Source organism: Hyperolius riggenbachi, chromosome 4, assembly GCF_040937935.1.
Source record: "Hyperolius riggenbachi isolate aHypRig1 chromosome 4, aHypRig1.pri, whole genome shotgun sequence".
Lineage (NCBI taxonomy): Eukaryota > Metazoa > Chordata > Amphibia > Anura > Hyperoliidae > Hyperolius > Hyperolius riggenbachi.
The window spans coordinates 192,957,361-192,972,251 of NC_090649.1; the positions used below are offsets into that span (position 1 = coordinate 192,957,361).

General features: G+C 45.5%; 1 protein-coding gene across 2 annotated transcripts in view; it reads left to right on the forward strand.

Moving 5' to 3' along the window:
• LOC137571672 (probable cation-transporting ATPase 13A4) overlaps positions 1 to 14,891 on the forward strand; it is a 134,589-nt gene that overhangs the window by 98,777 nt on the left and 20,921 nt on the right. For both annotated transcript variants that reach the window (XM_068281168.1, XM_068281169.1), the window contains 3 exons: positions 193 to 310; positions 11,363 to 11,487; positions 13,736 to 13,905. In XM_068281168.1, coding sequence (XP_068137269.1) covers positions 193 to 310; positions 11,363 to 11,487; positions 13,736 to 13,905 — 413 coding nt within the window. The remainder of the gene's footprint in view (positions 1 to 192; positions 311 to 11,362; positions 11,488 to 13,735; positions 13,906 to 14,891) is intronic.

Sequence of the window (14,891 nt, forward strand, 5' to 3'; positions counted from 1 at the left end):
GCACAAGACGCTGATGCCAAACATGCGGATGAAATGTGTCTATTAGTCAAAGGTTCTGGTTAGGATTTGACAAAGATTAGGAGAGCTAGTTGATTCCTTGTGAAATTATCAGCAATATTCTACTGGCACTGTTCAGTTATTGGCTGGCTTTTTTTTTAGTATTACTCACCATAAATCTCATTTTTTTTACAGTTCCAAAGGAGTTTGCAGATGAACTGGAGGTTTACACATTTCAAGGTTTACGAGTGATTGGAGTATCCTACAAAACCCTTAAGAATGCCAACAGAGATGATTTAGAGAGCATTGAAAGGTAAGATAGTCTGTGCCCATGTGCCTTCTTTGATTGACAGAAATCTAAAAACCACATAACTGCAAGCAGAACAAGAGATGACAGTGCAATACTCTCTCACCACTAGCAGAGATCTGAAAATGGTAATTTTATTACCGGAAGCAAAATGAAGAAGGAAATGGCAATTTTAGGAAACAGAATTGTTAGACTATGGGAAGACTACAGGAAGAAATATGATGATTTTTACCCATGGTTTTACTGTGGTAATAAGACATTGTTATTCAATGTGTTTGAAAATGCCTTCTTTACTACTTTAGAGTGTGCCAACAAGTTCATATGCAAAGGTCCACCCCCGTGCAGTGATGTACTCCCTCCTGGACAGGAAATATGTCTCTGGGATCCCGTCGGTCTGTGCATGCAGCCACGTTGCACCGCGGTCCGCCGTTTACACTTACTGCGTCCCCTTAGACCTGCAGCATAATCCGTGTGGTAGGCACAGATCATGCAGTAAAGCATGGATGACTTTGCAGCAGGATTGCAGCGATTTGACTACTTCCACGTATTGCATGACTATGAAAGTCTCCACAGACTTTCATTGCCTTTGCGACGGGTAAGGGTACCGCACAGCAACATAACACGGGATATGTGAGAGAGGCCTGAATGTTATATAGACACTACATAGACTTGAACTAAATCATCTACTTCTTTACTGATGTTGTAAACTGATGCTGATGTTTTAAACTTACTGATAAACTTTGAAAAAAATGTTGAAATTGATTTCGGTAAAGCATCTGACTTTCCTCAATGAACATTTGCACATTAATTTGTAGGGACTGTATTCTGGACTGTAAAGCTATGTACAGTACACACTTTTAATTAACCACTTCAGCCCTCAGTGTATTTTCCCCTTATGGACCAAAGCAATTTTCACCTGTCAGTGCTCCTCCAATTCTTTTGCCAATAACTTAATCACTACTAATCACAACAAAATAATCTGTATCTTGTTTTGTTCGCCGCCAATTAGGCTTTCTGTGGGAGGTAATTTGTGTGTAAAATTTCGATATAAGGTCTTAGACCTGGGAAGCATATTAAAATCAAAATATTTAGGACCTTTTTTGTTAAAGTGGAGGTACATTATGCTAAGAATTATTTGATTCTAAATGCATTTTAATTGGAATAATAAGAAAAAAATTGAACAAATTAATTATTTCTCAGTTTTTGGCCATTATAGTGTTAAAATAAAACATTCTACTGTGGATAAAAGCCACACATTTTATTTGCACATTTGTCCCGGTTATTGCAACGTTTAAAACATTTCCTTAGTACAATTAGAGATGTCGCAAACGGTTCGCCTGTGAACGGTTCCAGGCGAACTTTGGGGGTTCGCGTTCGCCTGCACCAGGCAAACTTTTGCGGAAGTTTAATTCGCCCCATAATGCACTATGAGGGTCAACTTTGACCCTCTGCATCACAGTCAGCAGGCACATTGTAGCCATTCAGGCTACACTAAGCCCTGGAGCCCCGCCCCCCTTATATAAGGCAGGCTGCGGCGGCCATTAGCCTCACTCATGTGCCTGCTAGAGACAGACTAGGGACAGCTGCTGCAGACTTGTTCTTCTAGGGACAGATTAGTTAGGTTCTTGGCTGCTTAGCTTGCTCCTGGCTGATTGTTATTGCTTTTATAGCACCCCTCAATAGCTCTTTTCAGAGCTCATCCTGTACTTTTTTTCCTGTGTGTCATACTGACACTTTTGTTGCATGCACAGCCTTGCTAATTCATAGTGTGTGTGCCACTGCCAGCAGCCCAGCACATTCAGTGACTACCTGTGTGTGTGACAGGGAGCTGCACATTGTACTACCCAGTACTGCATATACCCAGTACCTGTTGTGTTTACTTAACCCACCTCATCACTGCATCTAACTACCTGTTGTGTTGAGTGAACCCAGCTCACTGCATCTAACTACCTGTTGTGTTGCGTGAACCCACCTAACTGCATCTAAGTACCTTTACTGTTCAGTAAACCAAGCTCACTGCATCTAACTACCTGTTGTGTTGAGTGAACCCACCTCACAGCATCTAAGTACCTTTACTGTTCAGTGAACCCACCTCACTGCATCTAAGTACCTTTACTGTTCAGTGAACCCAGCTCACTGCATCTAACTACCTGTTGTGTTGAGTGAACCCACCTCACTGCATCTAAGTACCTTTACTGTTCAGTGAACCCAGCACACTGCATCTTACTACCTGTTGTGTTTAGTGAACCCAGCTCACTGCATCTAAGTACCTTTACTGTTCAGTGAACCCAGCTCACTGCATCTTACTACCTGTTGTGTTCAGTGAACCCACCTCACTGCATCTAAGTACCTTTACTGTTCAGTGAACCCAGCTCACTGCATCTCACTACCTGTTGTGTTGAGTGAACCCACCTCACTGCATCTAAGTACCTTTAATGTTCAGTGAACCCAGCTCACTGCATCTTACTACCTGTTGTGTTGAGCGAACCCACCTCACTGCATCGAAGTACCTTTACTGTTCAGTGAACCCAGCTCACTGCATCTTACTACCTGTTGTGTTGAGTGAACCCACCTCACTGCATCTAAGTATCTTTACTGTTCAGTGAACCCAGCTCACTGCATCTTACTACCTGTTGTGTTGAGTGAACCCACCTCACTGCATCTAAGTACCTTTACTGTTCAGTGAACCCAGCTCACTGCATCTTACTACCTGTTGTGTTGAGTGAACCCAGCTCACTGCATCTAAGTACCTTTACTGTTCAGTGAACCCAGCTCACTGCATCTAACTACCTGTTGTGTTGAGTGAACCCAGCTCACTGCATCTAAGTACCTTTACTGTTCAGTGAACCCATCTCACTGCATCTTACTACCTGTTGTGTTCAGTGAACCCAGCTCACTGCATCTAAGTACCTTTACTGTTCAGTGAACCCAGCTCACTGCATCTAACTACCTGTTGTGTTGAGTGAACCCACCTCACTGCATCTAAGTACCTTTACTGTTCAGTGAACCCAGCACACTGCATCTTACTACCTGTTGTGTTTAGTGAACCCAGCTCACTGCATCTAAGTACCTTTACTGTTCAGTGAACTCAGCTCACTGCATCTTACTACCTGTTGTGTTCAGTGAACCCACCTCACTGCATCTAAGTACCTTTACTGTTCAGTGAACCCAGCTCACTGCATCTCACTACCTGTTGTGTTGAGTGAACCCACCTCACTGCATCTAAGTACCTTTAATGTTCAGTGAACCCAGCTCACTGCATCTTACTACCTGTTGTGTTGAGCGAACCCACCTCACTGCATCGAAGTACCTTTACTGTTCAGTGAACCCAGCTCACTGCATCTTACTACCTGTTGTGTTGAGTGAACCCACCTCACTGCATCTAAGTATCTTTACTGTTCAGTGAACCCAGCTCACTGCATCTTACTACCTGTTGTAAATGTTATGTAGAAACCGCTGCGCTCTCCAAACCAGATGTATACCACCCCAATTTTCAGGTGGATCTTAAGCAGTGATTGATAATCAACTCTCTTGGCTCTGTAGGGGAAATAAAAGGAACTCCACATAGGGTAATACAGTTCAGATAACAGGACAACTTTTAAAACAGCACTATCTTCAATTCCCACAGTGTCACCAGGTGAATGTGTCACTCCACACTACAAGCCACACTTCTCACCAGATGGAGCCCACCTCTCAATTCAGGTGGAGACTGCGTTATTATTGCTTCCAATCAAGCCACGAATGATGCCTCTTTAAGATAACTCTTTTAATCCAGATAAAATTCTCCATAAAACGATAAAACAATAGAAAACCACATAGCATAATATGATCATAAAAAAGAAGCCTCTGCGCGCTCAATGCATTACACTTACGCGTCCAGAGTTTAAATCAGCGTATCACACAGTAAGCATGCCAATGCCCATCCGCCGTCCGGTGTGCTATTCAGGTACCCACGCTCTCATCTATCCGCGCAGTCCCGCTCCACTCCTTTCCCCGGATCAAGGTTTTCCGCCGTGCACCAAAGTGTAGACCGGCCGGTCAGCTTCCTGGTGTGCGTTCGACGTCAGACGTAGCTCCGCCCTACGCGCGTTTCATCCTCACGCCAGACTCATCAGGGGCAACCCCTGATGAGTCTGGCATGAGGACGAAATGCGCGTATGGCGGAGCTACGTCTGACGTCGAACGCACACCAGGAAGCGGACCGGCCGGTCTACACTTTGGTGCACGGCGGAAAACCTTGATCCGGGGAAAGGAGCGGAGCGGGACTGCGCGGATAGATGAGAGCGTGGGTACCTGAATAGCACACCGGACGGCGGATGGGCATTGGCATGCTTACTGTGTGATACGCTGATTTAAACTCTGGACGCGTAAGTGTAATGCATTGAGCGCGCAGAGGCTTCTTTTTTATGATCATATTACGCTATGTGGTTTTCTATTGTTTTATCGTTTTATGGAGAATTTTATCTGGATTAAAAGAGTTATCTTAAAGAGGCATCATTCGTGGCTTGATTGGAAGCAATAATAACGCAGTCTCCACCTGAATTGAGAGGTGGGCTCCATCTGGTGAGAAGTGTGGCTTGTAGTGTGGAGTGACACATTCACCTGGTGACACTGTGGGAATTGAAGATAGTGCTGTTTTAAAAGTTGTCCTGTTATCTGAACTGTATTACCCTATGTGGAGTTCCTTTTATTTCCCCTACAGAGCCAAGAGAGTTGATTATCAATCACTGCTTAAGATCCACCTGAAAATTGGGGTGGTATACATCTGGTTTGTAGAGCGCAGCGGTTTCTACATAACATTTACTCCGAATTGGACTTTATCTGCAGCGATCCCAATACCGATTGGACAGTGAATATAAGTGTCATATATGAATTGTGGACTTTAGACAAATGTGCAGTATATAGATTGTGGCGCAGTGTGTGTTTTAATATATTACTACCTGTTGTGTTGAGTGAACCCTCCTCACTGCATCTAAGTACCTTTACTGTTCAGTGAACCCAGCTCACTGCATCTTACTACCTGTTGTGTTGAGTGAACCCAGCTCACTGCATCTAAGTACCTTTACTGTTCAGTGAACCCAGCTCACTGCATCTAAGTACCTTTGCTGTTCAGTGAACCCATCTCACTGCATCTTACTACCTGTTGTGTTCAGTGAACCCAGCTCACTGCATCTAAGTACCTTTACTGTTCAGTGAACCCAGCTCACTGCATCTTACTACCTGTTGTGTTCAGTGAACCCAGCTCACTGCATCTAAGTACCTTTACTGTTCAGTGAACCCAGCTCACTGCATCTTACTACCTGTTGTGTTCAGTGAACCCAGCTCACTGCATCTAAGTACCTTTGCTGTTCAGTGAGCCCAGCTCACTGCATCTTACTACCTGTTGTGTTCAGTGAACCCAGCTCACTGCATCTAAGTACCTTTACTGTTCAGTGGACCCAGCTCACTGCATATTACTACCTGTTGTGTTCAGTGAACCCAGCTCACTGCATCTAAGTACCTTTACTGTTCAGTGAACCCAGCTCACTGCATCCAACTACCTGTTGTGTTGAGTGAACCCACCTCACTGCATCTAAGTACCTTTACTGTTCAGTGAACCCAGCTCACTGCATCTAACTACCTGTTGTGTTGAGTGAACCCACCTCACTGCATCTAAGTACCTTTACTGTTCAGTGAACCCAGCTCACTGCATCTTACTACCTGTTGTGTTGAGTGAACCCACCTCACTGCATATACCTAGCATCCCCCCGAAATGGACAAAATGGACAAACCAGGTAGAGGAAGAGGTAGAGGCAGACCCAGAGGAAGGCCACCAGGCACCGGCAGGTCTGTGCGAGGTGGTGTTGCTGTGATTTCGTGCGGACCTGGCCCAAAATACAGTGCTCAGAAGAAGGCACGTGCCATCACTTCCCAAAATCGTGAGGAGGTGCTTGAGTATTTAACACAGAACACCTCATCTCCCGCAGACACCAGCACTACAACAAGCACCACATACACTGCATTTGACACTTCGCAGGAGTTATTTGGTGGTGGTGGTGAAATCACTGATTCCCAGCCACTACTGCAACAACAAGAAGAAGGCGCAGGTACACCACCTCATACGTCTGAGTTAGGTGGCGATAGTATGGACGCAACGTGTGAGGAGGGGGATGATGAACCACCTGAAGTTGGGGCAGTTGAGGAGGTGCCTGAGGAAAGCGAAGCTGGCCAGGAGGATTATGATGACGATTATACGGATACCACATATGTTCCCGGTAGAGGAGATGACCAGGGGGACAGTTCAGAGGAGGAGTCAGAGAGGAGTAGAAGGAGATGACTCCATGATAGAAGCAGAGGGAGCTCATCCTCAGAAACAGCTGGGGCAGTGTCCGGCACCATGTATCGCCAGCTATGGCCAGCCAGCCAACATGCCCTTTAACGTCAGCTGCTGATGCCACCGTAGCGCCATCACCCCAGGGGGGCTTAACGGTTTGGAAATTTTTTCACGTGTGTGTCTCAGATCGGAGCAAAGCCATCTGTTGTCTCTGCCAGCAAAAATTGAGCCGTGGAAAGGCCAACTCTCACGTAGGGACAAGTGCCTTACGAAGGCACCTGGAGAGAAGGCACAAACAGCTATGGCAAGAACACCTGAGGAAAAGCCGCACCCCTCAAAAGACAAGCCACCCTCCATCTCCTCTTCCTCCTTCAGGTGCATCGTCTTCATCCACTTTCTCCCTTGCACCTTCACAGCCACCCTCCTCCACACCGCCTCTTCCCTTCAGCGGTTCCTTCTCCTCTGCCCACAGCAGTACCCAGCTGTCCGTGAAGGAAGTATTTGAGCGTAAGAAGCAAATGTCTGCCAGTCACCCTCTTGCCCGGCGTCTGACAGCTGGCGTGGCGGAACTATTAGCTCGCCAGCTATTACCATACAAGCTGGTGGAGTTGGAGGCTTTCCGTAAGTTTGTGGCCATTGGTACACCGCAGTGGAAGATACCAGGCCACAATTATTTTTCACAAAAGGCCATACCCAAACTGTACCGTGCAGTTGAGAGGCAAGTGGTGTCATCTCTGGCACACAGCGTTGGGTCAAGGGTCCACCTGACCACGGATGCCTGGTCTGCCAAGCACGGGCAGGGCCACTGCATTACATACACAGCCCATTGGGTCAACCTGGTGACAGATGGCAGCAAGCAGGGAGTACGTGGCTGCGCAGAGGACCGACTTGTCACACCTCCACGGCTTGCAGGCAGGCCTCCAGCCACCTCCTCTCCACCTGCTACCACCGCTTCGCTGTCGTCATCCTCCTCCTCCTCCTTGGCTGGTGACGCGATCTCCTCTCCAGCTACACAGCCCCAGCACCCCAGGGCCTATGCTGCATGCCAGGTATGACAGTGTCACGCAGTGTTAGACATGTCTTGCCTGAAAGCGGAGAGTCACACTGGAGCAGCTCTCCTGGCTGCTCTTAACAAACAGGTGGAGCAACGGCTGACCCCGCACAAGCTTGAGATCATCAACGTGGTGTGTGACAACGGCAGCAATCTCATTGCTGCGTTGAATTTGGGAAAGCTGACACACATACCCTGCATGGCACATGTGCTGAATCTGGTTGTGCAAAGATTTGTGTCCAAGTACCCAGGCTTAGAGGACGTCCTGGAGCAGGCCAGGAAGTTGTGTGGGCATTTCAGGCGCTCTTACAAGGCCATGGCACGCTTTGCGGACATTCAGCGTAGAAACAACTTGCCAGTGAGACGCCTGATTTGCGATAGCCCGACTCGCTGGAATTCCACCCTGCTGATGTTCTCTCGCCTGCTAGACCAGGAGAAAGCCGTCACCCAGTACCTGTATAATTACAGTACAAGGACACAATCTGGGAGGATGGGGATGTTGTGGCCCAACAACTGGACACTGATGCGAAATGCATGCAGGGTCATGGAGCCCTTTGAGGAGGTGACCAAACTGGTGAGTCGCAATTAGGGCACCATCAGCGACTTGATCCCCTACGCCTACTTCCTGGAGTGTGCTGTGCGTAGAGTGGTGGATACAGCTGTGGAGGAGCGTGAACAAGAACAGTTATGGCAGCAGGAGTCGTGGGAGCGATTTACATCTGAACCCGATGTTTCCACAACACCTGCGGCAGCAGAGAGGGGGGAGGAGGAGGAAGAAGAGGAGTCGTGTGGGGTAGGAGAGGAATCAGACTCTGATGATGGTGATGATGAGGAAGGTGTTTCTGTGGAGGAGGAAGAGGCGGCGGAAGAAGAACAACCGCGGCAGCCGTCACAGGGGGCTTCTGCTGCTCCACGTTCCCGTGGTATTGTTCGTGGCTGGGGGGAGGAAGAGGAGTTGCGTCCCGTCACTGAGGAAGAGCAAGAGGAGATGAAGAGTACGTCTGCATCCAGCTTTGTGCAGATGTCCTCTTTCATGTTGTCCAACCTGTACTGAGTGGCCACGCTACTAGACCCTCGGTACAGGCACAAAGTGGTGGACCTGTTACCAACTCAACAAAAGGTGGAAAGGATGCAGCACTTGCAGAACAAGCTGTCGATGATGCTTTACAATGCGTTTAAGGGTGATGTGGCTGCACAATGCAATCAAGGTACCACTGGCAGTAACCCTCCTCCTCCCAAGTCCACGCAGGCAAGGACAGGACGCTCCAGCGATCTCAGGGTGATGTCTGACATGCGGACGTTCTTTAGTGCAACTCCTCGCCATACTCCTTCCGGATCCACCCTCCACCAACGCCTGGACCGGCAGGTAGCCGACTACCTGGCCTTGAGTGTGGATGTAGACACTGCAAAAAGCGACGATGAACCCTTGGACTACTGGTTGCGCAGGCTTGACCTGTGGCCAGAGCTGTCCCAATTTGCCATACAACTTCTCTCTTGCCCTGCCGCAAGCGTCCTGTCAGAAAGGACCTTCAATGCAGCTGGAGGCATAGTTACTGAGCAGAGAAATCGCCTAAGTCACGACAGTGTTCAGTACCTGACCTTTATCAAAATGAATGGATAACGGAGGGCTACTGCACGACCGAAGACTAAGTCAGTCCCCACACACAGCATCTCTTCCTGCAGGCCGCTTGCCTTCTCCGCCACCACCAACAGGGTCCAGGACTCTAGGCGGATTAGCAGCGGCCGCTACACTAATTTTTCTGATGCGTGTACATGCCTGCCTCATTTTTCTGGCTGCACTGCTGGTGGCTGCAACAAAAAAACAAAAGGCATGTACATGTGCCCATCCCCCTTCGTGATCATTACCTTGCCGCGGTGAAGGGGCTTGCGTATCACAATGAAGCAATAACCGCTGGCTATTTGAGTGTCTCGGGTGAGGGTGGCACACAAAAGATAATAAGGTCATTGCTTCATTGTGGTTAGACCAAATTTGATCAGCTGGACAGTCACTGTTGTTCTATCATTGAGCTACCACAGCCCGGCGACCATATGGGCTTGAAAAACGCCACGGCCTACACTCTGGCCACGGTGCGCACCAGTCCAGCACGGCCGTCACTATGCAAACAGCTGTTTGTGGTGCGTTACACAGTGAGTTTGGTGTGTCAGTGTGAAGCAGAACTCTAATTACACTCCCTGATTGATGTATACCCATGCAAGATGTTTGAAAGCACTTTAGGCCTGCAATTTAGCATTCAATGTGATTTCTGCCCTTAAAAAGCTGCTTTGCGTCAAATCCAGATTTTTCCCCGGGACTTTGGGCATGTATCCCACTCCGCCATGCCCCCCTCCAGGTGTTAGACCCCTTGAAACATCTTTTCCATCACTTTTGTGGCCAGCATAATTTTTTCTATTTTTGAAAGTTCGCATCCCCATTGAAGTCTATTGCGGTTCGTGAACTTTTACGCGAACCGAACCTTCCGCGAAGGTTCGCAAACGGGGTTCGCGAACCGAAAATCGGAGGTTCGCGACATCTCTAAGTACAAAGTATGACGCCAATATTTTATTTTGAAATAAAGGTGCATTTTTTTCAGTTTTCATCACTAATTACAAACAAGCCTGTAAATTAAAAATTAACAGTAATATACCCGCTTGACATAAATATTAAAAAGTTCACAGTCCCTAAGGTAACTAAATTACATACATAAATATATATATATATATATATATATATATATATATATATATATATATATATATATATATTTTATGTACCTTTTTTTTCCTATACAAAAAAAAGTTTGGGTACTATGGGTGAGTGAGGGAGGGAAAAAGTTAATTATAAAAGTCAGTGTTGGGATTTTTATTAAGTAAAAGTGGATTTTGGTGTAATTTACTTTTTGGCCACAAGTTGTCCTAAGTCATTAGTTCGATTCACTTATGTAAGTACGTGAATCGGAAGTTATTGCGTGGCAATGTAACAACAGGAAGATACAATGAATGCAGGTATATCATAGACGCCAGCATTCATGGAATCAGAGACTTTACATTAATGAATGGGAACTGCGTTCCTGTTCATTAATCTGTGGGCTAACGAATGGCAGCAAGTACGCACGCGTGAACGTGTGCATGAGTAGGCGGGAGCGCGCACATCGGCAGTAGTGGCAGAGTTGCGTATATCTACGCCCCTAGACCTAAGATGAAGTTTGCAAAGGCGTAGATATACGGTATCTGATGTAACAAGTGGTTAATGTTACATGAAAACTATCATTAGTGATCATACTGGGTGATAGTTCTCTTCTATAGTATGAAGATGAGTAGGATGGGTTGGGGCAACCCACTTCACAGCTGAGAATAAGAACAGCATTAGTTATTATTGATCTAGGACCATGGATCACTAGTGATGTTGTCAACAACAATTGGGGACAACTGTAAGCACATCATTTTGTTCCCCAGAATAATTACAAATTATTATTTTGGGTGACACAAAATACCATCTACGGTGTGTTATTTTAAAGAAAGAGGAGCTTTAACTTTCTTGTAAGAAATTGAAAAACTTTGTTTTAAAATGCTCGGTTTTATGAGTAAACTGGCCTTTCTAGAGACGCATGTTGGGAGTGGTGTATAATACAAATTAGACTATCTATTTGACCCATGCATTTAATATTTTTTATAATATGTACTTATTGCCTTAAAGGGAAGAAGTCGAAAGTGATATGGAGTTTCTTGGCTTGCTGATATTAGAAAATCGTCTTAAACCAGAGACCAAAGGAATACTTGAGGAGCTCAATGCCGCTAACATTAGGACCGTAATGATTACAGGTGGGAATTTCCATGAAAAACGTGTCAAATTTTATAATAGTATAATAGTATAGATGCACCAGGTTGTAGCATGAAATATGACTTAAGTATTTTTGTCCACTTATCCTCAATGTAATTAATTAGTGGGAGAAATAAAAAAAACTTTTCTCCCAAATGTATTTATTTTTTTACATCTACGTAATCAAAATGTTTTTTGCACAGTTTTATTTCAATTGAAAGCCCCTATAAAAGTAGAACACATCCCAGGAAATAGACGTCATTCTGCCAAGGTGTGGCAGGGGGCCTACCAGTGGCAGGAAAAAAGTATGTCACGATAAGACTTGTGCTGCTGCAGCTTTGAAACATTGCCATAATACAAGAATAGTTACAAAGCCATGGGGCACACATGGTTGGCATAAATGACCCCCACGTTGTGGCAATATTTGTTTCATAGGATATCTATTTTACCTATTCCTTCTTCTGTGTACTTCTTCTAATTACTAGTTAATGGTTGTGAATTTGAAGTTATATCACTATAAATAATTGCAAATCACTTCTGGTCCTGTGGCAATATATATTTTACAGTCTGGACTGACTGTAGTTTACAGACTTCAAATGTCAGCACTATCTTATTTAAAATCTCATCACTGCTTTAAAGCCGGGCCATGCTGACTTCAATGCATTTCAGCTAGTGAAGTTGAAATATTTTCAGGAAAAACATTCTAACTTTGCTGATCACTAGTGGTCATATCAACTAATCATTAGAAACACTATTATGTTGTATACATATGTGTTATGTCTTATTTAAAGTGACTCTGAAGCCAAAAAAAACTTATGATATAATGAATTGTATGTGTAGTATGGATAATTTATAGAACATTAGTAGCAAAGAAAAGAGTCTCATATTTTTATTTTCAGTCATATAGCTTTTTTCTATAACCTTGCATCATTCTCTAATATTTACAGTTTACAAATTACTCTCTGTATTTTAAATGATGGAACAGAGCAGAGCTAATGACCCTTTGAACTCCCTGGCACTAAAACCTTAAAGGATACCACAGCCCAAAGGCTTTGGTAAAATACATGCTGCAATGCGGAGGGAATGAAAAGCACATACTTACCGCTTCCCTCGTTCCCTGCCGTCGGCCCCCACTCGTCTCCTACAGCTGCCGATACCTGCCGACTCTCCTGACCGTTAACCCGGACATACTGCGCTGCGCATGCGCAGTATGTCCTATAGTTTTCCCTTCTGCCGTTGCGTCATGATGGCAGAAGTATGGACATTCCCCCGCCGCCTCCTTCCCAGCGTGTGCGCTCCACTAATAAAGCTAGCGTGAGATGCTAGCTGGAGTAGCGCTGGGGCATTTCTACATAGATGCAATGACATCTATGTTAATGCAGCACATACATCGCCACATTTATATAAGCATGGGCAAATATGCTTATATAACTGTGGCGATGTATGTGCTGCATTAACATAGATGTCATTGCATCTATGTCGAAATGCACCAAAAGATGCTCCCCTCCCCACTCTCTCCAAATCGCCACTCCCAGCGCTACTCCAGCTAGCATCTCACGCTAGCTTTATTAGTGGAGCGCACACGCTGGGAAGGAGGAGGCGGGGGAGTGTCCATACTTCTGCCATCATGACGTATCGGCAGCAGGGAAAACTATAGGACATACTGCGCATGCGCAGTGCAGTATGTCCGGGTTAAAGGTCAGGAGAGTCGTCCGGTACCAGCAGCTGTAGGAGACGAGTGGGGGCCGATGGCAGGGAACGAGGGAAGCGGTAAGTATGTGCTTTTCATTCCCTCCGCATTGCAGTATGTATTTTACCACAGCCTTTGGGCTGTGGTATGCTTTAAAGAGTACTCACCCGAGGTGAGTACTCCCCAGGGAAACTTTTTTTTGTTACAGAGTTTCTTTAAACAAACAAGAAACAGTGAGAGACAGGTTGAGATAAGTGCTTCAGAAAACATCACTTTAGCTGACCCAAGTTTGATTGGAGAGCTCAGAGAAGCTTTTTTGCATTGATATCAACTGGAATTTCTTAACTCTTCCTGTACTAGAAACAATACGAGACTCTATGCTACTGTGCTGTGCTGAACTGCTGATATCTGTGCTACTAATGTTCTCTTTCTTAGCTGTACTACACATACAAATCATTAAATCATAACTTTATTTTCACTTCAGATTCCCTTTAAGGCAGTTAGCCACAATGTAAACTTAGACTTTTGCAACTATATTGACTGAAATACTTTTCATTCAGGGGACAACATACAAACAGCGACTACAGTTGCCAAGAAATGCAGCATGATTCCACAAGAGTGCCAAGTAATTCTGGTGGAGGCTGATAAACCAGAAGGATGCTCTCCTGCTTCTGTCACATGGAAACTTTTGGATTATTCAAAATTTGAAAAAAATGATAAAACATTTCAGGTCTGAAAATATTTGACAAATATTACATTATTTTTCATAAAAATGAATTTGAATTTTCTTCTTTAAATAATGTGTTTTTAACCTTCCTGGCAGTAAGCCCGAGCTGAGCTCGGGCTATGCCGCCGGAAGGCACCGCTCAGGCCCCGCTGGGCCGATTTGCATAATTTTTTTTTCCTGCACGCAGCTAGCACTTTGCTAGCTGCGTGCAGTGCCCGATCGCCGCCGCTACCCGCCGATCCGCCGCTATCCGTCGCGCCGCAGCCGCCCCCCCCCAGACCCCATGCGCTGCCTGGCCAATCAGTGCCAGGCAGCTCTATGGGGTGGATCGGAATCCCCTATGACGTCACGACGTCGTTGACGTCGGTGACGTCATCCCGCCCCGTCGCCATGGCGACGGGGGAAGCCCTCCAGGAGATCCCGTTCTTTGAACGGGATCTCCTGATCGCCGATCGCTGGCGGCGATCGGAGGGGCTGGGGGGATGCCGCTGAGCAGCGGCTATCATGTAGCGAGACTTTGTCTCGCTACATGAAAAAAAAAAAAATTAAAAAAAAAAGATTTGCTGCCCCCTGGCGATTTTTTAGCAAACCGCCAGGAGGGTTAAAGCACAACAGAACTAATGATGCGTGAGGTAAACATAAGTACATATAGTACTAGCCCTACTGAGATATTGTCTGTAGAACAGCTTGTGGAACACAGTTTGATTTCCTGAAAATAAAATAAAAGGCAAAATATTTTTATCTGACTGAGAAAGGACTGCTGATAAGGTTTTAGTGCTGAAAAGCTCAAAAGATCATGACTTCTGTTTGATTTGCAGCTCTGCAAATAATATTTGTCACGGCTGCTGTTTAGAATGCAGTCTTCAAATAAAGCTTTTAAACTGAAAATAATATATACAGTAGATAAAATATAGACACTGTTCTTTGTTCAATTTATCTTTAAGGAAGCACATAAAATTGATCATCTCATGAGTTTACTTTCACTTCAG